This window comes from Colletes gigas, unplaced genomic scaffold (genome assembly GCF_013123115.1).
Source record: "Colletes gigas isolate AHSC1104 unplaced genomic scaffold, ASM1312311v1 Colletes_gigas_Sc00017, whole genome shotgun sequence".
Taxonomy (NCBI): domain Eukaryota; kingdom Metazoa; phylum Arthropoda; class Insecta; order Hymenoptera; family Colletidae; genus Colletes; species Colletes gigas.
In genome coordinates this window covers 3003295-3025744 of record NW_025106646.1, presented here as the reverse complement: position 1 = coordinate 3025744, position 22450 = coordinate 3003295, and the positions used below count along the sequence as shown (strand labels likewise).

General features: G+C 34.2%; 1 protein-coding gene across 1 annotated transcript in view; it reads right to left on the bottom strand.

Moving 5' to 3' along the window:
• The window catches only part of LOC122400373 (dystrophin-like), a 702582-nt gene that overhangs the window by 657704 nt on the left and 22428 nt on the right, over window positions 1-22450 (bottom strand). The window contains exons 12-37 of the mRNA XM_043401810.1: window positions 21796-22437; window positions 20115-20237; window positions 19551-20030; window positions 19313-19470; window positions 18862-19229; window positions 18430-18782; window positions 17907-18341; window positions 17662-17814; window positions 16978-17139; window positions 16392-16694; window positions 16181-16324; window positions 15913-16083; window positions 15619-15801; window positions 15438-15554; window positions 15200-15319; window positions 13423-14344; window positions 12884-13368; window positions 12458-12682; window positions 11858-12373; window positions 11138-11775; window positions 10627-10774; window positions 9750-9863; window positions 9468-9644; window positions 9287-9394; window positions 8722-8808; window positions 325-339 (exon numbers count right to left, since the gene is read on the bottom strand). Of these exons, the coding sequence (XP_043257745.1) occupies window positions 325-339; window positions 8722-8808; window positions 9287-9394; window positions 9468-9644; window positions 9750-9863; window positions 10627-10774; window positions 11138-11775; window positions 11858-12373; window positions 12458-12682; window positions 12884-13368; window positions 13423-14344; window positions 15200-15319; window positions 15438-15554; window positions 15619-15801; window positions 15913-16083; window positions 16181-16324; window positions 16392-16694; window positions 16978-17139; window positions 17662-17814; window positions 17907-18341; window positions 18430-18782; window positions 18862-19229; window positions 19313-19470; window positions 19551-20030; window positions 20115-20237; window positions 21796-22437 (7347 nt within the window). The remainder of the gene's footprint in view (window positions 1-324; window positions 340-8721; window positions 8809-9286; window positions 9395-9467; window positions 9645-9749; window positions 9864-10626; window positions 10775-11137; window positions 11776-11857; window positions 12374-12457; window positions 12683-12883; window positions 13369-13422; window positions 14345-15199; window positions 15320-15437; window positions 15555-15618; window positions 15802-15912; window positions 16084-16180; window positions 16325-16391; window positions 16695-16977; window positions 17140-17661; window positions 17815-17906; window positions 18342-18429; window positions 18783-18861; window positions 19230-19312; window positions 19471-19550; window positions 20031-20114; window positions 20238-21795; window positions 22438-22450) is intronic.

Below are 22450 nucleotides of genomic sequence, written 5' to 3'. Positions count from 1 at the left end.
TCTTCTCACGTCCTATCGGAAGACACGGTGCATCGAGAAATTAAAGATGGCAAATACTTAAGCAAAAGGATTTTCAGCAAGACCGCGACGATCTCGCTGCCCGATTGGATCCAGAAAATCGTGACAAAACCTCAGGTATTCCGTCCCCCCCGCGGGGAACGTAATTCTTCATCAGTTGAGTAAAGCCCGTTCCTCTTTCCAGTACCAAAGAAATTCACAGGTACTGATACTCGAGGAGGCTATCGTTGACCTGTGCGCGAAACGTTTGATCTCGTTAACGAGGAACCTCGATCACAGAAAGCTGGTGATCGCCTCGGAAACGACCGAATACGTACCCAGCTACTTCGATCCGAACAAAACTGTAATGAAACGGTCCACCACCGTTCGATCGCCTTTGAACGGTCTCGCTGGTCGAACGATCGAGAGACTTTGTCACGGTGTTGTGATCAAAAACGCCAAGAAAGCGGTACAGGTAACAGACAACGTTGGAACGATTTATTGTGATTCATAACCGTGCATTTTCCAGGGATTTTTGCACGTTCTCGCGCAAGACGATGGAAGATCTGCACGAGAACAAGACGTTATCTTCGGTTAATTTCATATTACGGCTTTACATCATTTACAGCGTATTGCATCTATTTTTATATTTGTTTTACTATTTTTTCTGGAGAATTAAATTCGTGTCTCGTAGTTTTGAATCTTTACAAGATCTTATGGATCGATGAATTGTATTTTTATATGTATGTATCAACATTTGTGAAATACATTAACGCGTGATGTAAATAGTACAGAATCGAAACTGTATTTTGAGAACGCGAAATATCATCGCGATGCAGTTGCGTTAAAACACAAGTCCATTAGTATAGGCAAAACAAGGAATCGAGAGGCTCGTTCCACAAAAACGTTCGTAGAATTTTTACGAAAATGGGGCACGTACAAATGAGCGAATGTTTGAAATTAATATTCACAACGAGCCCTCTAACGAGAATTTAAATGACAATTTCGCATTACCCTTTAATACAAAATCTCATTCTCGGTAATGCGTGGTCGACGCCAAGTTACATATTTCAGCGTCCAACGCAACCCCCCCAAAAAACCATTATTTCGCTCATCCGTCCACCCCTCGTCATTCGCTCTCTACGACATGGGTATCCAGTGGTTGTGTATACCACTGTCCTATATTACGCACCACCCACACGTGCGTTCAACGAGCATTCATGCGTGGCAGTAACGTATGGCACGACGAAACCACCCCATCAGCACTGGAAGCTTTTTCGTAATACAATAAAATTTCACGGCTAAGCTGGCTCTTATTAGATCCCGGAGAAGTGCCTCTTCGTCTTATTTTGGACGATAAATCCTCGACGCTTGACATTTTTTTTTACTTCCCTCGATGAACATCCACGCGATATATCTATCGACTCGAGTGAAACATCGCTCCGTGCGTACTGTGCGTTTGCGAGAAGATGGCTAGCGAAAGGAATGCGAGTCTGGTTGGTTCCCCACTTTAGTCTAGAGCTTGGCGAGTCCAAGGTCTTATTGGACGAAATGACGAGAGTGAGGATGGTCAAGTTCTCGCGGACGCACAGTACAAACCTCAACCACGCGCTTAAAAATAGATTCCACGTTCTTTTCAATAGCAACTTTGATTTAAATCATTTTTCAAGTCGTTCATTAATTATTTTCAACGACATATTGAATTCGTCGGCCCAAATTATCCAGAGACGCAAACGCCCCTTCTTTCCCCCCGACACAATAGGGTGTACTCCAACAACGAGTGGTCGAAGTTGTACGTAAACAAATCTCCGTGAATAAATCGCGCGTGACAAACAACACCATAACTCGTTGCGCGGTGTTCTCGTCTCGAGATTCATTATATTCGACCAAGGGTTTGACGGAATTATTGCCGAGCATGGAAAACCGGCATTTATGACGAAACGACGTGAATGGCCGGGAGCTTTGACGCGCGAAACTCGAAATTCGGTAGGCAAGATAAATACGCGGCGGTGCTCTCCGCTCTTGGAAAAGGGGGGGATTTCGTTCGATAGGAAAGCAGCACCAGAGAGAAATAATGGAGGGTCAGCTGCGCGGGGCGGATGTCATTACCAGTCCCGGCATAAAAAGCTGTCTCTCGTACAACACCCTGGCGCAATTAGCAGAGCGTCATACAGTACAATCCCTGTGTCACAACACCCGATATTTCGCGTCGTTCGCGTTCGCGACGTGAGCGCGAAAATTTTATCCCTTTTTTATTGTCGCCGTCCGCGAGGCACCGACGTATCGCGAACGCGTTCATGCGGGTAGGCTGATTTCAACCGAGTACCGAATAGGAATGGTGTTTGGAATTCCAAACATCGTTTATTATCGGACAGTCTAGGACGCATCTTTCATTTTTCAAATATTAATAGTACGAGACCCTACAAATGATTTAACTGCACGTAATTTGGTCATCTGGCGACCACGTTCAACTTTACCTCTTAGTAATTTACCTCTTCATTAATTAGTTTTCTATTTTTATTCCTGAAGAAGGTACTGTTCAAGAATGAATTACATCTAAAGATGTAGTTAATAATCGAATAGGAACATTAAATGGAATAATTAATCGATTATCTACATCTAATAAACGAAATAAATCTAATTTATTATATTAGAATCAAAATTAAAATTTTTAAATTCAGGACATTCATATCTTCAATATCATTGAAGACCAATAGATTTAATCGTAAAAAAAATAGGATTTCATATTTCATCAATAAAATATAATGTTTCTAAAGATGAAAATGCAATAATTATTAAAATTGTTCATACAATTTCAATTGTATGATGTTTTAATAAATTTATAAAATTATTAACTATATTTTATATAATTAATAATGTAAATTAAATAATTATAATTATTATAATTACTGTAATATTATAAAATAAATTTCAATTATTAGAAAATGGTGAACTTGTATCTTGAAGAGAAAATATTATTCAATGTGAAATTATTAATAAAAAATATAATTTTTATTTAAGAATCTTAAATGCATTGCACTTATCTGCCATATTAATAAATTTTAAATTAAATATTTTTCATTTTTATTATTTTAATAATCAATGGTAATTCATTAAATGAATGATCTAAAGGGGGATAATTTTGTAATCATTCTAAGGAACATTGTTGGTAAATAGGTGTTGTTATATTTCCTATTTGCTAAATAAATCGGCTCCACGAACTTTGTGGGGGCCAACAAATGAAAACAAAAAAAAAAAGAAGGAAACGATGCTGAAAAATGGCTCGACAAAAAAAAAAGGTACACGATGCACCTGCTATTTCCTACACGATCGAAAGTTGACGCGACTCGATAGTTTGCGTAACAAGAATGTACGACATGTTGAATGAAAAGTGGATACAAAAATACCTCCCCCCCTTCTCCCTCCGCGCATCGATGACTGCATCTTAACGCGCATTTTGCGCGACGAAAATTTTACGCTTTTCTCCCCTCCTTTGTCCCTTTCTTTCCTTTTTTTCTTTTAAATTCATATTGCTACGCTAGGCATAAAACGTGACCGCAGGAACATGAAAGCCTTAATGAGCTCTCTCGCTAACGAGGAACGAGTTTGTTCAGGTGAACATCGTTTCCGTCCTCGACGCGCGCTAGACTCGTTGAAAGCAGCTTTTCTCGGATCGGCGTAATTCAGCGTTAACGTGATCACGGCTCACACAATATATATATATTCCCCTAATCGCGTCAGCTTGAATCAATCTTCAATCCGCTTCTGCCACGGACCAACGAAATATTATGTTGCGCGAGAGTTACGAGTCCGTAGCGATAATCAGCTTTACTTCGTTGTCAGTGTATTACTGTATAGTCAATTATCGGTTACTAGGCGGGCTAATGAACACGATTATTCAATGATTCACGGATTGTCCCCGAATTCCGACAACTCGCAACTGTGAGGACATCAACAATACTCTTGCAAGATACACCTAAACGTGTTCTTAAACTATACAAAATTCTAAAATATTGATCGAATCAAAATACAGTAAAAGTAATCAAATCTGTTCGCCATAATCAACTATCGTGTTAACGTTTATCAAAATATGTCTAAATTCCTTTATCTTCCGAGCTCTTTTATTTCATAGTTTTGATTTAAATACATGTTCGACTTTTAAATCATCCTAAGTAGACTGCGGATATTTATGCATTTATGGGAAATTTTAATGTTCATATAACTACAGAACGCGCTTAATACGTTAAAATATAAGAAACGAATTATTATATTTAGGGGTTGAGATAACCCTCTACAAAGTATTTCATTATTTCTATTAATAAAAATATAAATCGCATAAAGATCCGCAGTCTGATCATAAAATACACTCCTTCGAAGTGGAACAAAATATTGACCAAAAATCATGCATCAAATTTGAAGGGATTTTAATTGATAATTGTTTAGACACCATTGAATATACGAAACGATAAGTCATAATGTTTATTTTGTATAAAATAAACCAATCGAATGAATGCATAGAAGTAATTCAACGGAGTTACTGGAAAATTAGCGTGAACCGGCATTCTATCCACCCTACGCGTCCCTTTGGGAGACATAAAAAGCAACCCGCCTAGATTTTTCCCCTGATCGATTATTTGGATGAGAAGAACTCTCTTGCTCCGCCCCACCTATCCAATGAACGTGCAACTTCCTAAAGTTTGCATTTGGAATTCACGTCACGCACGTTCACGATAACGACTGTGGAAGATAAGAACTTAAAACTTTTGTTACGGAGTACATCGTCGATGGCGATACTAATCATCTACTTCAAACTACGTGTACATACCTCATCTTCACGCTATCGTCAAACATCGGGTAAAATTAAGAAAATTGAATTCATCGCGTAAGCAATATTTTCGAGATTAAACGATCTGTAGATACGTTCGAACGGTATTATTAAGTAACTCGATTCCCAAAAGGTTCTGCTAACTCTTCTAGGGTATTGAAAACACGGATGAAGAAAGAGTGTGAAGACTTTCGCGAGTTCTGTCACGTACACCCTGGATCCTCGAGAAGTCTTTTAGTTTCTTAAATTAATCCCTTCCGAATTAACCCCGACAATTCCGTTCAATCCTGCGATTAAAACCACGTTTAGTCTATCAACTTTGGAAATAAGATTTTGAATAATGTTTCATCCATAATTGCTTGCTGGTAATTATAAGTCCATTGCAATCTACTTCTATCAATTCCATAACGAGTTAACTTAATAGTAACGTAAGTACAGTTTGAAATAGAGATTAATAATTCTATAACAATAGAAGATAATTGTATAAAAAATAAACGTGAAATTTCTGTAACTTTAAAATTTAATTAAAACGCGTCACGAGCTCCCATTATCCTACCCAGCTATAAAATAAACGTTTCACGCTATCGATTAACGATTAACATTCTCGAACTCTTCCCTTTGTTGTGATTAATATCAAAACCATTACATTTTCTTCGGCATCTTTCGATGCAACGAGAACACAATATAAAATGTAAAGTGATAGCATTGCGTTAGAAGACGCATCAAAGCGCAGTCTTAATCCGTTTTTAGTCCTCGAAATTTTATTACAACGAGACTGGTTTCATCTTGATGCACCACCGCTGACAAAGATAGAAAATAACAGAGGAAGAGTCGATAACAGAGATGGAACAGGAACAGAGGACTACGAAGCTTGAGCTATATTCAGTCTGGCGATGTTCTACCACGACTACATCAGAAGGCTTATCCGCTCATTATGCGGCCCGACGATCGCGCTTATACTACAAACCTACGACCTTTCCGTTAAGCTCTCCGTCGCGGGATCAACAAACCCACGGTTCTTCGTTCCTGAACCATCGCGATTAACCCGACACGATCCTGAATTATGCGCCTCGCCGCGAAAATTTAATTCACCGTTCAAATAGTTTTCCATTAAAAAATATGCCACGCCAAATCGATTACATTGTTACAACCTTTTACAGCATAATCGAACGGTTAATAGCAAAAGATACTATTGGGTTGTTCGGAAAGTAGTTTCGTTTTCTTACCCACAGAGACGTTAATTGTATTTTTAACCAGCCAACTTTATTCTAAACCGCATTTTCATTATACAGGATGTTCGGCCACCCCTGGGAAAAATTTTAATGGGAGATTCTAGAGGCTAAAATAAGACGAAAATCAAGAATACTAATTTGTTGATGGAAGCTTCGTTAAAAAGTTATTAACGTTTCAAGTTCCGCCCGGACTGAATTTTTTTCTCGAAAATGCGCAGCAATTCAGGGGTATGTCTATTCACCAAAAATGATTGTAATTGATCCCCGCAAACGGAAATAATTTTTTCCAGAACGATTTATAACTTTTTTTTTCTACCGAAAAATATCATATCTACTCGAATTTTTTTCTCGAAAGTGGGTAGGATTTCGGGGGTATGTCTACTGACCAAAAATTATTGTAATTAATCCCCCTAGCTAACAATAATTTTTCCAGAACGATTTAAAATTTTTTTTTTCGTTGAAAAATTTAGGCACCCTGCCTATTTTTCTTAAAAATTCGTTTTTTATTTTTAATAAATTTGGTTGGCGCTGTACAGAAAAGTTGTTTAATACTTTTTTGTAGGTATCCATGAGTTCTACTTGTCTACTAAATTTCAATGAGATTCGTTCACTATTATAGGAGTTATGGTCGTTTGAAAATTGGACCATTTTTGTGGGGTTTTTCTAACTTTATGGGGTCAAGGAACAACTTTTTTAATATTGCTAGAATTTCTACATATTCTTCACCAAAATACGCGTTGTTCGCCTTTTGAAACATTAAAATCCCCCAATCCGTTCACAAGTTATGACATTTTAAAGATACGCATAAAATTTCGGGGAAGCATTTCAGAGTCTTACATTGATTTTCGGTAACGAATTTTTTTCTCGAAAATGCTTAGGATTTCGCGAGTATGTGTAATAACCAAAAATGATTGTAATCCACCCCTACAACTGAAAATAAATTTTTAAATCGATTTGAAAATTTTTTTTTGCCGAAAAATTTCAGCACCTACCCGAATTTTTTTCTCAAAAGTGGGTAGGATTTCAGGGATATGTGTATTCACCAAAAATGCTTGTAATTGACCCCTGTAACTAAATATAATTTTTTAGTATCATTTGAAATTTTTTAATTTCGTCTAAAAATTTTAGCATCTACTCGAATTTTTTTCTCGAAAATGGGTAGGAATTCAGGGGTATGTGTATTCACCAAAAATGGTTGTAATTGACCCCCGCAAACGAAAATAATTATTCCGTGAGTGATTTGAAATTTTTTAATTTAATATTTTAATAACTTTTTAACGAAGCCTCAATCCAGAAATTGATATTCTTGATTTTCGTTTTACTTTAGTCTCTAGTGTCTCCCATTCAAATTTTTTCCAAGGGTGGCCGAACACCCTGTATATTATAAGAAAATTGTTCCTTTTCACGAAAGAAAAAAACGAAATTACTTTTCGAACAACCCACTATTTGCAACTGAATAAACTAAAATCAACCGTACAGAAGAAAAGGCTATTACTAATAATTAAAAAAAGAGTTGTTTTCCACTACGATAACGTACGATCTCGTATGTTTACAGAACAAAAATTATTACAACTTCATTGGCTTGATCTATCCCAACCATTGCATTCGCTAGGTCATGCCTCGTCTGATTTTTACTTGTTTTGTAAATTAAAAAATTCTTTTAATGAAATGATTGGTATTCCTTGTGGGTAAAATCATGTTCATTTGTTATTCAGAGTATTCAGATATTCCTAAAAACAGTTTTGATTAAAAGTATGCTGACTCGGCGAAATTCATCGACAATTCTTAATGCATAGTTCGATCCCAGGACAAAAGTAGAAGAAAAGACAGCGCTATTCGGTGAAAAGACTGCACTTAACGTGGCGGGTATATATCGTCCCGTAGGATGGAGTGGAAGTGATATGTGGCCTCGCTTACCAGGACGACTAAACGCACTATTTCTTGTTCAGTCGCCAAGCTTCCTTCGAAAATCCTGCGACGGTTCCGAAGAAGTACATTCAGAGGGAGTAAGAATAGCCTTCGTTTCTAGCGAATTCCTAAGGGTGAATCGATTCTAACCACCTGCAGTTTTCGTACAATTGCGAAAGATTCATCGCTTACGTAAAAACAAAATACATTCTTTTCAGTACCTACCTTTAGTACAGTATAATTTCTTAAAAGTTTACAATAGTAATTTCTTAACAGTTTCATAATAAATTACAAAATTAATTATTTGACTTATCGAAAAAATAAATAAGAAGTATTGCAAATACGATAAATGTTTGAGGGCATAGAAACTGGAAGTTAAAATATTTTTGCTGTTGTAAAATAAATATGAAATGAAATAAAAGTGAAAATATTTGAATATCTCTTCAAGAAATATTTTTCTTAAATTGAGCACAAGTGTCCAAACTTAAAAAGCCCGAAGAAACGTTTCACGAATAAGAACAAAGGCGCCACCTAGCGATAGTGGCCGAAACTAGAAGGGCATTCGAATTAAAATTCCTTCCCGCGTAAGGAAATACAATTGTTCGAAGCTATTGAAACGCATTGGACACCCAATTTTAAATTGGACATTCAAACAATAGAAATAATATTATAAAGCCTGAAGACTCATGAAAATATATACCGATGTTAATGATTTATGCGTAAAAGATGAATCTTACCTGTTTCTCTCGCAACCGTAACCTGTTCCGTAGATTTTATTTCATGACTCTGCGACTCGCCACTATTCTTCACAAACTGCCAATCTTCCCTCAGCTTCTTCAATTTTTCCTGCCGCACACAAATTTCAAGTATAGCCATGAAATTAAACACAAAATTCATCACTAATTCGTTAACACTATTTCGTTCGTTCATCCATACGACCAACAATTCGAAAATGATTGGTCGCTCATGGCGCCACCTTCTAGAAACAATCTTTCCCTTAACGAAAAAATGGGAGTAACTATTGTCTAAATGGTTGGTACTCCGTCATGGCGGAATATATAAATATTAAAATATTTGTAAAGAATTGAATGATTTTCAGATAATTAACAAACTATTAAACAACTGCAGAACAGAACAAAATTCGAATAATTCAATGAATAAAAAATTTATTATAATCTTTGAATTTCTTAAAAAAGAGAAAACTTTTTTATTTCGTTAAACTGTATCAAATTTAAAGCATGCATTACTATTTTAAATATAACCTAAAATGTTGTTTCTTTTCAAACTTATTGAAATTAAATTAAAATTTATTTTGTACACTTACGTGTAATTCTACAGAAATGGGCTGTTTTGCAGACTCGCATTCTTTCTCCAAATTGGTGTAATTCTCCAACACGTCTTTCACTTCCATTTTACGATCTTCAACTTTAATCTACCATAATATTATTAAATAATTTCTTTTTCAATGCACTCTTCTAGTGACAAATGAATATTTACACTCTTACCATAACATTATTGATAACGTCGGTTCGTCCTTGTTGAGGTAATTCGCGAGATATGTTTATTCTCGTCCGCGTTTCCATAACCCATACCATAACGGCATCCAAAGTACACATATATTTTTTAAGAGAGGCAAGTTTATTTTCAACATATTCGCGATGATTAGAAAGACTCGAATTAGCCTAGAATATTAATTCAAATAATTTAATTACATTTAAGTCGTTTCGCGATTCAATAGATGTCTTATTTCCATCTACTATAAACGAGTTTAATATATTCAATAATACCTTGTCCATATCAGCAAGGAGTTTAGTACATTCATCCTCCCCTGGATGTATACCATTTTGATTAACTAAATTCTGTAAAGATCTTTTACGGGAAGAAAGTTCTTCTTGTCTTGCCTACAAAATACGAATTATTTCATGTTAAAATCGTTATGAAATCCAATTGTATGTGTAGGAATGACCAATCAATATTATATCGATTTTCAACAATCGATTAATTCTGTCGTTATTTTTTCAACGATTAACTTCTTTAATCAACGATTGGCGATTACTTTCATCAATCGACTAATTCGAACGTCGATTTTTTGACAATTAATTTTTTTTAATTATTTGCGTTAATCGCTTAATCAAATTAAAAATTTTAATCGATTGGTACCCAACGCTGTTTATGTTTAATACGGAAATAAATGAAAAGTGAGAGTTCATTGCTATTTGTGTCTTGGCACAGTTTCGTGTGTGCAGTCATGAAATGTGAAGGTATTATTAGGCTCAGTATCAGTTTATTTAATAACGCAATGGCGGGCATTGGCCCGTGAAAATTAATTTCTGAATAAACATTATAGTAGAAAGTGTACATAGAGAATTTCACATAAACTACAATAAGCAACATATCCAAATTACAGTGATAATATTTGTATTGTTCAGACATGAATGTTAATCGCGTACACGAATTTAATAGAAACATTACTGTATAAATTTGTATAAAAATACTGTTAATTAAAATTATACTAAATACTACACCGTGAAATCATAAATAAAGTTTATTATAAAAAGTGTCGAAATTGTTTTAAGTAAATGTTGATACGTTTATTAACAAATGTTGATATGTTCGATCGTTTCCGAAAATTAAATTAATTGTTTTATAAATACTTCAACTTACCTTGATCAACGACAATCTTATTGATAACGAAGTCTCGTCTGAAGGATTTGCTGCTGATACCAACAAGGAATTTATTTGCTCCAAGATATTGTAAGCACTTTCTAAGATTCTTCCTTCGTTGTTCACTTTTCTTTCCATAGCAAAATTTCTTTAAATATATATTACACTTGTTGAATACAGTATAAAGAAGAAATTAAATAATATTACTGATACTTGTAACTTAAAAGAATTTATCTGAACGTTTGCTCATACCGAATCCGCGAATGTAAACTAATTATATTTTAAAGGGTTAATTCGTGTTTCTTTATTAGATTAGAGGTTATTCTGCGTTGACCGCTACAGCACCAGAGGCAAATCACAACTGAAATAGCTCAATACGAAGAGCGTTACTTTCGGTGTAACGTGTCTATCAAAATCTTTGATCTGCCATTCTCAATGTTAGAATATACGATGGTAGAAAATTGTTTACGACTTAAATACTAAACTATAATCAATAAAAATTAGTACATACTTTTCTTTCCTTGCATTTAAGTCGACTACGATATTTTGCCAGCGACGCTTTATGGTGTTGATCGTTTCCTTTAGCTCGACCATGTCTTCAGCTTTAGCACGAGATAAAATACTAGCACTCGATACATTAATATTATTCTTAATTTTCTGCATTCTAGACATTTCTTGTTCCAATTCAAATACTTTTGTCTTTGATGTTTTAGAGTAACCAAGAGAATTCAGTTTTTTCAATGTCTCTTCCATTTTATCCAGCCAGTCAGAGAAAGTCCGACACGTATGATAAAGTTCTTTCCACTTTTCGTAACATTTATTCCAACGATTATACCTTTCTACATAACTCTGATTAACATTCATCCATTCCTCTCGTAATTTATCACCCAAGCGTCTAATTTGTTCGGCTTGTTCTCTTCTTAATTGAGAAGCAACGCTTTCAAACACCGAATTAATTTCTTCGATACTGGGTTTAAGAATGTTTAAAGCATTACTAATTTTTTTCAAACATTCCTCTTGGTTTCCAAACATTTCATAGTCATCGCCATTTAATGGTACTGAATTCAGAGATCTCGTCACAGTCACGACTGCTTCTCTGATCTTGTTCACTCTTGTAGTAAATTCTTGCAAGTCAATTCCGCCCACGTCCTAAAATCATAGAATTAGAATTTTAAATCCCTAATGAGATTGTTTATAGTACGGAATATTAAAAGTTTATATTTTTACACACCACTTCAACTTTTTTGTCGGTCACGTGTTTATCCTTATCCTTGCTTCCACTATATCTTTTAAATTGTGAACTAACTTCTTGCCACCTGCTATTAATATTATAACGCACAGTTTCGGAGTATCCAACATTCAGTCTTTTTAATTCAATAGACAGATCATTCAATTTATGAATTTGCTCTTGTTTAGCGTCAAATTCTTCTGTAAACGATTCTAAGTGTCCTTCGTAATTATTGACTTGTTCAAGTTTTAATGGCACGTCTCTGAACCAATCTTCAAATTCTGCTATTATGTTGTTATACTGTCGTAAAATTTCTTCGCCCCGTTGTGCTTGTATTCGCCTAGTTTCAATCTCTGACATCACTTGATGCCATTTACTCCTTAATTTATCCTGATGTTCATTTTTTATCTTTTCAGCCCTAACAGGATCAGACATATCCACTGTCATAACTAAACCATCACCTTTGCTGATCAGAGCTGCTGCATCTGGAGCAAGAGTACTAACTTCTTCCTCCAGTACCTAAAGTATAAAGTATATAATAAATCCTGCATAAAACCAACGCTACCCTTGCATTTATTTCAAAGAATTAAAATGCTCACACACCTCCAAACGCTTAGTAGGATCCTTTTCATTACTAATACCACTGATGCTCATTAACATAACATCCATCCTGTGCAACATCAGTTGAGCAGATTGTTCGAATTCCAAAATACATTTTTCCAAACCAGTTCTAGATAAATTCGGTATAGTTTTAAAAACTCTCCTATCAACTGGAACTCTTACATCAGCTTTATGCTGCAATTCCTGTGATAATCTTTCAGCCTGTATCTATATACAACAAAATTATGAGAAATTTCTATACACGCTAACTAGTTAATGTATATGTTAACCTTCACCTATCATTATGTATATACAAAAATTTGAAATCGTAACTATTACTGTTGTGATTATCGGTAGAAATATATTATTAATGACACGTTACATACATTATGAATGTTACAATGGCAAGGTAGGTGCCATTAAAATTACCTTGCCCAAGAGGTGCTCAACATGTTCTCCTAAATTCGGATCTTCCCCTTCTGAACTGGAACTTCCAACATCAATTTCTGTGTCATCAGAAAATATTAAAATATCATCAGTTTCTTTATCGCTTCCGTAAAAGCTATCGCAATCTTCTAAGGTATCATCCTTTGATATACTTCTTGTACGTTTAAATAACGAAGATCTCGTATTTTTATCATAGTCTAGATTTTCGTTCTCATCATTACGTGATTTAGAAAACTCAGTGCCTTTTACGAATGTTAACCATTTATCGTTAGTGTGCTCTTTTCTTGTTTTTGTGTGGCTGATCGGTAAGAGAAGAGGAATGCCAGTGGTAGTGCCTCCTGAATTTTTCTTTAAGTTTGTTCCACTGTCCTCGAGAATAAGATATTCAGCAATACTATCTTTATCTTTCCACATAGAAACTGTAGTTTTATCAAATCTATTTATTTTACAAGGTAATTGTGTGTTTACTGGAGTGGATTCGGGAATTTGTGTTGTATTGTCTTCTATCATCATCGATTTACTATTTAAAATTTGATGATCTGACTGAACACCTTCACTATTTAATTTAAGAGATAGTTTCTTAATGTTTTTTGTAGAATGTGGATCTACTGACTTATTTTTCTTTAAAATCGGAATAAGCTCCCTTTTCTTGTTAATGACTTGATTACCACTACCAATTGTACTACTAATCTTTCCCCTAACTTCTTTATCTTCTGAATCAGTGTCGACCGATTCTGGTTCTGTCTCTGTATCCTCAACAATTTCTACTCTCTCAACGACTTGTGGCATTAATCCGACACTGACATTCGCACTTGGTAATATTACGTGATCCTCGGGGGATGCAATTGATTTTATTATTTCCATTTCTTTCACTTCTACGATACGAAAAGGATTCGTTTGCATACTATATGGGTTATATAGTTTCGATTCTGTTGTAACCAACGTATTAGAAGAAACTTGAAAGAACAAGGAGCTATTTTTTGTTAAGAAGAATTCTTCGTCAGCCATGGATGCATCTGTGTCGGGGGATGACGAAGGCAAATCATCGTCGATATGAACAACTTGCGGCTGGGAGGTTTGAACTACATCAGGTATAGAGCTCATGTCTAACTTCCGTCTAACGGTTCTACTAACATCTACGATTTTGGTTTTTATTTTTTCCGACTTTACAAGCGACTTTCGACTTCGATGAACAATATCAATTGGCGAGCTTTCAGGTGTACCCATAACATTACTTTGATTATCATCAAATGCAGGATTAAGATATCCTATTCCATATACTTCCTCATTCTCATCTATCAATTTATTTTCTTTTTTAACTAGCTGCACCGAAGTCTGATCCGGCAGTCTAGACGATTTAATGCGTCCGTAATTGTCTCTCCCCTTACTTTCACCCACCTTAGTTTTTATTAATAAATTGTCTGTGATTTTGTGGATCCATTCCTGTGAAAATATGATAGGTAACAGAAAATTCATGGACAGGCAACAGTTAATTGAAAGAGCATGTTAATAGTGACAATATCAAGCATGGCCAAATGAAAGTGACAATGCATTTCATTGTGCAAACAAAGCTTTTTCTTTGCGTGTATCCATCACCAATACAAAAACTTGGAGCACATTTTTTTATTCATTCCTTATTACTTTTCTTGGAAATCATATTCAGACTTCTCTATAAAATTCTATACAAGGGGAGAGACAATGTCGTAAATAATCGATAACAATGTTTTCCATCCACCAAAGATGATCTGTTTTTCACTAATAATGACAATATTATTTACATAGCTAGAGACACCTCTTGGACAAAATATTCCACATAATTTGCTAATATGTACCAGTGTAACTTACACATAAACATCAGTGAAGTGTTAACTATATACATAATAGTGATCGAACGTAAGTTGTATAATTCAATACAATCGATTCATATATAACTAAGGGAAAGTTTTCAAAAGCAAATACAGAATAATTAATCTTGAAGAATATCGCCATTAAAATCACGATAACTTAATTTGATCATAAATTGGCAATCAATTAACAACAAAAACGACTATAGAACTTCTAATATGATTTAATAATATAATCTGCTTGCTGCTAAAGAATTTAAAAAATTAAACGCAAAAATATGAACTAAATATGTATGAATTACGAACGGTTTTCCTTTAAATGAGATATACGTAATGGTACTATAAAGCACAAGCATTACATATACCAAATGTTAAAATAAGAACAAGCAATACAAGCCATGAGAAAATAAGCAATGGATGATGATATTCAAACTTATTACATAAATGTACGTACTTGTATTCTATTGGATATTTCTTCCCACTTGTCACAAACTTCGGCCACTTTTGGATAATACGTATAACGTTGTAACTGATTAACCTTTGGTTTTGTTTCTATCATTTCGCTTTGAACATCCTAGAAATGAGCAAACACGTCGTAATAAATTTTCTAAAGGATGCAGCTCATACTCGATACCCTCAAATAGTATCGTCACTAGGTACCTGGACCATAAGAACTTAAAAAATCTCATTACCTTGCACTGTTCAAAATGATTTTCTGTCAACTGATCAACTGGTACAGTATCTAATTTATTCAACTTATCTTCGACTTGTAAAAGCCATGCATTTATTTCGTCAACATTAGGTTCTTCCTGTAAATATACACATTCGTTTGTTTAATCCAGTACAATTATTTTTATCATCTTAAATGTTTACCTCGGTGGCATTACAAAGTTTCAATCTTCTTTCCGTGTTCGCTAATCTAGTCACAACGTCTGACAACTTTTCTTTAAGTTGATCTAAATACATAGGGTCACAAAGCTTGGAAAACTCTTCTTGAGATTTTAATAACTTATCTTTCACAGCATTTAATCTTGGGATTACCTCTGTCAAAGTTTCCTACTCAAACGATTGTAAACATTTATTTTCACGAATAATGTGTTAAAGAACGTTTTAATAATCTTATAATGTTAATTTAAATATTATTTTAATTTATGTTTATATACTCACTCGTACATATATCGCATTAACTGGTAGGTCTGGCATATTCTTTTGTGTATCTAATTCTTTGTTAATACTATCTATGGACATATTAATGTAAGACATATTTTTATACATATCGCGCGATAAATCCAACGCAGATTCCAAGGCCGATTTGGATTCAGTTATATGCAATCCCAGCTACAATAAAGAAGTATTTACTCATTCTATGTTTTATTATGAAATTATACGCAATTCACAATTAATAATTATAATAATAATATATATACATATATACCTTATTATACAATTCCTTCAACATATCAATTTTTCGTGAAAACTTCTCTGGTTCAAGAACACTTTTATCTTCAACTAATTTCCTACCAGTGACAATAATATTTTCTATTTCACTTTTAATTTCACTCAATGTTTGATAAAAACGCTGTAAAGTATGATCGTTCATAAATTTTGTTATAATTTGCAGCTCCGTGAAATAAAATATATATTACCAGACAATGTTTAAGTTGGCCTTCAATGGCCTCTGGATCTTCTGATGACAATTCTAATAAACAAGTTGCTTCTTCTATTCCTCTAAGTTCTCGTAAAGCCCTAGATAATCTTGGTTCTAAATTCGTTGGACAACGAAAACGTTGAAATTTCTTTTGAACTTCAGAGAACTTTTGCTCTATAAGAGACAGTTGCTCTTGCAGTCTGAGTGCAGCTTCTTGTTTTCCAGAGGCTTTATATGACTCAATTTGCATTGCCATTTCTTGAAGTGTTAACCGTTGGTGTTCCATTTCTTCCATTAATTTCTGGGTTTAATAAAATTTATACTTATCATATTCTGATTTGTTAATTAGAATCATAAAAATCATAAAATTATAGTGTCATCATTCATTTCAATTAATGATTCGATATAGTGTACAAATAACATTTTGCGGAAATAGCAACATTCTCTCTGCCATGCTTTTTCATAACAATGCTTTATATACAATATTCATTAATATAGATCGTATTTAGCAAATATATTAATTTTTCGTTTTCATATATTCATTTACGTTTAGTAAAAGGGTAACAAAATTGTGACTAACAGACCTGATAATCATGAGGCAAATCATCAGCAGTAAGGTCACAGTCAAGACGTGCAGTTAGTACAGAATCTATTTGCGTTAAGGAATGTTGAAGAGCAAGGATGCGTCCTTCTGATTGTTGTGCTTGCTTCACTGATCCTTCCAGCAACTTGGCTCGCTGCCCTGCCTACTCAAAATATAATTCTAATTTTCTACATAACTTTATTAAAGCTTTTCTGTTACACATACTGTTATTTAATATTCAATAAAATGAATATTATAATGTATTAATACTCAACAAGCGAAAAGAGAAAAACCCTAACAATATATTAAATTACTTTATTCCTAAATAATCTAAGATTACTTTGAAAAACAAATATGAGCTATATTATATTTTTGTTGTAGTGTTACAGTTTAGTAAAAGCAATAGAACAAATCATATAAAATGATTATAATATAAATATAAATATCATAAGAGCAAGAACAATTTTTTAAAGCAGAATAAAATGACTTTGAAACATAACATCTTTTAATATATTTATCTTGACAAATATTCAAAATTCCTTTAGTAGTGGGTTCATGCAGTTAAGAAAAAGTATGATTTTTTATGTTACACACAATATTTAGAGAAGAAAATCATTGTCTCAAGCATCATAAATGTACAGATTGTATAATAAATAAATTGACAATTTACATAATGTTCACATACCTGGTTATTTAAACTTTCCCAACGGTTTGTCAAGCTCTCTACATCTGTTTGAATGGATTGTGTCATGATATTACTGTCAATCAACTGTTTACCAATTTCTTGTATTTTTTCAAGCCTTAATTCTGGATGGTTTCGTATGTAATTTTCCAAGTCCTTTTTAAGACATAATAACATTATTTTTTTTAATTAATTACAAATTTACAACCCGTTTTCTATTATTATTTTCTATTATTATCTGCACTTACATCAAGTTCTTCCGATATTTCTTCGGCATCTGCAGCAGTTTCTGTTGATCTTTTGAGTCTTTTATCTAACTTATCCAACCAGTCACTCTCTTGTGCAACCAAAGCACGAAATTCGCCATATTCATGACTAGCATTTTGTAAATGTCTATATCGCTCATAAATACGATCTGTAACATCAGTCCACCGGGCATTTAAAAATGTGAAACGTCTACCAAGTTCTTGAACCGAGGATCCTTCCGAACTTAACAGCTTATCATTGCCCATTTCATTAAGATTTCTAAATTCTTCTACGCGTTTATCAATCTTTTCTTTCAACAATTGATATCGACCACGAACTTGAAACAGTTCAACCGAAGATGTTATTTTAGTTTCAACCGGTATTTCTTTCTCGAGAGCTGATAACCATTTTGTAAAATCTTCTATTCCATTTATTATCTGTTGTAATTTAAAATGATACATTGATAAACATATAAAACACGTTTCAGATTCATAATAGCTATTTTCACTTTCCGCTTTCACTTACCTCGTCGTTTTTCTTTAGAGTATCTTCGTACTTATCATTTAAACCTTTAGCACCGTCTACAATTACATTCCATTTATGTGATATAATTTCTAATTTACTGTTCAATACATTTGCAAATTTTGGTTCAGAATTTTCAAGCAGTTTATTCGTGGATGTTTGAAGTCTTTCTATTTTTGGTTTTGTTTGATTTATGTCCTCACAAAGAGACTGAACCTGTTTTAACTTGAACTCCATAGCTTCGACGTCATTTTTTACATCGTCTTTTGATAGTTCCTCTAAATATTGATATGATTTTTCAAGCCAACATTCGAGATCAGAGAGTTCATTATTGAATAATTTCAAAGACTGCATGTCTGGAGAATAACAAAATATATTTTATTAACTTTGAAAACGCTCGAATTAAACAATTAAATTACATTCATATAAAAGTACCTTTCAACAAATTTTGTTGACGTTCTTCCAGTATTATAGGTATGTCGCTCCATTTTGTATTAAGGTCTTGTAATTCATCTTTAAGTCTTTGCCCCTGAGACTCTCCGTTAGTTTTCATTATTAATTCATGCCCAATACTGTTTACATAATTGAAAATCTCTTGATGTTCTTTCAGGGAATCTTGCAGATCACTGAATTTTTTTAACTGCTCCGCCATTGTTTTGTCATCTGACATTACTATATGTTCCGATAATAACATACTTTCTACGTTATTAATAAAGGAGGTGAGATTAGCAACTGCCTCTGTATATTTCTTTGGTGGTGTTTTATCAATCGCTTTATTTAATTCAGCTAGCCTTTCAGACAGCCTACAATAACATTTCGAACATTTATGTGTGTAAAACAAATATAAAATTATTATAATTATACCACAGATTAAAAAATTATTTACATTTGATATAATGCTTCCCAACTAGAAACAAACGTTTGTATATCTGCGTTTACATTGCCGCTTTCATTAATACCAGTTTGATTTTCCGATAATTCTTTGGCTTTCTCCATCAATTTTTTCATGCGTTCTTCGTGAGATTTCATTGATTTCAGTTTTACCTGAATAATATAAATCGTACTTGAATTAGCATCCCCTAAGTTCTTTATAAAAATACGTTTGCTAAAATATTAATAATTACCCTAAACGGTTCGATTTGATTGTTTCTTTTATTCGAGTCCAACCATTTGGAGTAACTATCCAACATTAAATTTAAACTAGCCAATTCCGTTCGAAACTTTTTTACTTCCTCCAGATATTCTATACGACTTCTTATTTCTTCCAGCCTATTGTTTATTGCCAACCAACAATTCTGTACATCTTTGAGTTTCGAATCTTCCGCGTCAGTTGATTCGTTTGCGTTATTTAACTCTTCAAGAAGTTGTTTCCCCAATTCCAGAACTCTGTTATAGTCGTCTTTATGTGACTCTATATCAACTACTGTATCATTATACACTACTTTCTTTTCTTCAACGCTTAATTCGTCGAATACTCCTTCGGAACGTCCAATTTCTAAATCAACATAATCAAGCCACTTATAAAGATTATTCAGAGCCGACTCAAATTCGTGTCTAGCTGTGCTATCTACGCGACGTTTCTTTGAATCACTATGCGGTATAGACTGAAAAGATGAAACAATAATAGGTATATATCTTGTCATATAAGAAATTTAATAATTACTATAATATTTCATGACTAAATATACCGTTGCTGAAATTTCTTCTTTATAAGCGATACTCGTTACTGTTTCACTCATCCATTCATTACCCGAAATCACTGTTGTTTCCCTCTCAGACTTCAGATCAAATTCGAATCCCGAATTAGTTATCTAATGTGGAATTATATCATGAAATCATTTCTTATGCAAACAGAAATAAAGGATAATAATACATGGGAATACACTACCGCTCGTAACTGTTTAGGCACTCCTCTTTTCATGTATTATTGATACAGAATTATGTTTACCATAAAACGTTACAATAAAGTGAAATATTTATCTAAAACGCAGTTCAATTATATAGACACCCATTATATCGGATTAGTTTTATTACCCTCTACCTGAGCTTGGCCGGGTGTTTATTACGATGAAGTTATAATAATAATCTGTAGGAATTCCCGGGAATATTTTTCAATCGGGTAAATTGTAGGTAATGATGTTTAAACTGTCTTATGAAAAGATTGTAGTAAAATGTGTAAGCTATGGTCAGTTGTAGTTTGAGCGAAATATCGAGTGACAGTTATTTAAAATGCCTCCAAGAAGAGAACCAAGTACTGAAACACGTGCACTTATAATAGCTTACCATACAGCTGGCATAAGTAATCGAAAAATTGCCAAAAAAATGAAATTAAACCATGGACAGGTCGACTATAACGTCATAAAGTATCGGGAAAATGGCAGTTTTTTAAAATAAAAGACATAGTGGAAGACCAAGAGCGACAATATCTGTAGATGAGAATAGTGGTCATCAGCAAGAAGAATAGACGCAATACAGCCCCGGAAATCACCGCAGAATTAAATGTTGGTCGCTCAAAACCAGTTAGTGTTTCTACGGTGAAACGTCGCCTACAGGAAGCCAAGCTTAAATGTATATCAAAAGACCATTACTACGCAAACAAAATAAGCAAAAGCGACTTAAATGGGCGCGTGAATGCCAATATTGGTCCATAGAAGATTGGAACAAGGTTTTATGGACGGATGAGTCCAAATGTGACGTGTTCGGTACCCGAAGACAAATATTCGTGAGATCTGTGGGCGAACGTGCCAGAGAAGAGTGTACTAGCGCTACCATGAAGCATGGAGGTGGTTCAGTGATGAATTGGGGCTGTTTTAAGAAAAAAAGGATACCGAGAAATTTTGGAGAACCACGCAATACCTTCAGGAATTTGACTTTTGGATCAAAATTTAATCTTTCAACAAGATAATGACCCGAAACATACGTCTAAATTATGTAAAGACTATTTACGCCATTTAGAGGAGGAAGGAACAATTGAAATTATGGAATGGCCTCCTCAGAGCCCGGACTTGAATCCGATCGAGTCACTGTAGGAAGAGCTGGACCGGGTAGTGCGGTATTCAGCTAATGATATGTGGAACAAGTTTCAATCAACTTGGACCTCAATAATTTCAGAAACTCTCGTAAAACTTATTGCGAGAATGTCTCGGTTGTGCGCTGCGATTGTTCGATCAAAAGGAGGTCACACAGATGAGACAACAATTTAAATTAAGGGTTTTAATTTTCGCATTTATTTAGTATACTTCCATAAATGTGTATGTGGATGTACATAAAAAATAAATATTTTTCCTGAGTTTTTATATGATTTATGCTTTTATTGAGAGTGCCTAAACACTTACGAGCGGCAGTACATATACAACTCTTGCACATTACCCTTTGAGTTTGTACTTCCATTATTTGTCCCACAGCTTCCCATCGATCTTGGAGATTTTCGATTTTTTCTAATACATTAACACACTCCGGCGATGTACTTTGTCCCTCTAATTCTTGGACTGATTCTTGCAAGGACGTCAATTTCTTTTGATTCGCATCCATTTCCATCTTCAAAATCTGTAATTTCTTTATTCTCTCCAACACTTCGCCAATCTCCGATGCCGGATTCGCTTCCATTTGTTTTAACGTAATTTCGGTTTCGTTCAACCACGACATCAATCTCTTGTAATCGTCGTTGATATTTTGCCAAAGCAAAGAAAGAGACTGCAAACGTTGCCTTCTTTCTTCTTTCCATTGACAGATATGGGTCCACCGTTCATCAAGAGCAGATAATTGATCTTCCATTTGAGCATAAACTGCCTCTGAATTTTCCTCGTCGACAACAACTACCATATTTCTCATTCCATCAACAACTCCTTGTTGCGCCTCAATATCTTGCTCCAATTCACTTAATTGTTTCAGTTGTTCGTCCAAGGCAGATGGATTCAATTCAACGGCTGCCATTAGTGAAATTCTATCTTCAGTTCCTGTTAACCACTGCCGCAACGCGTCTAACTGGCCTTGCTGCATTTGCATTAAAACCTGTCATTATCGA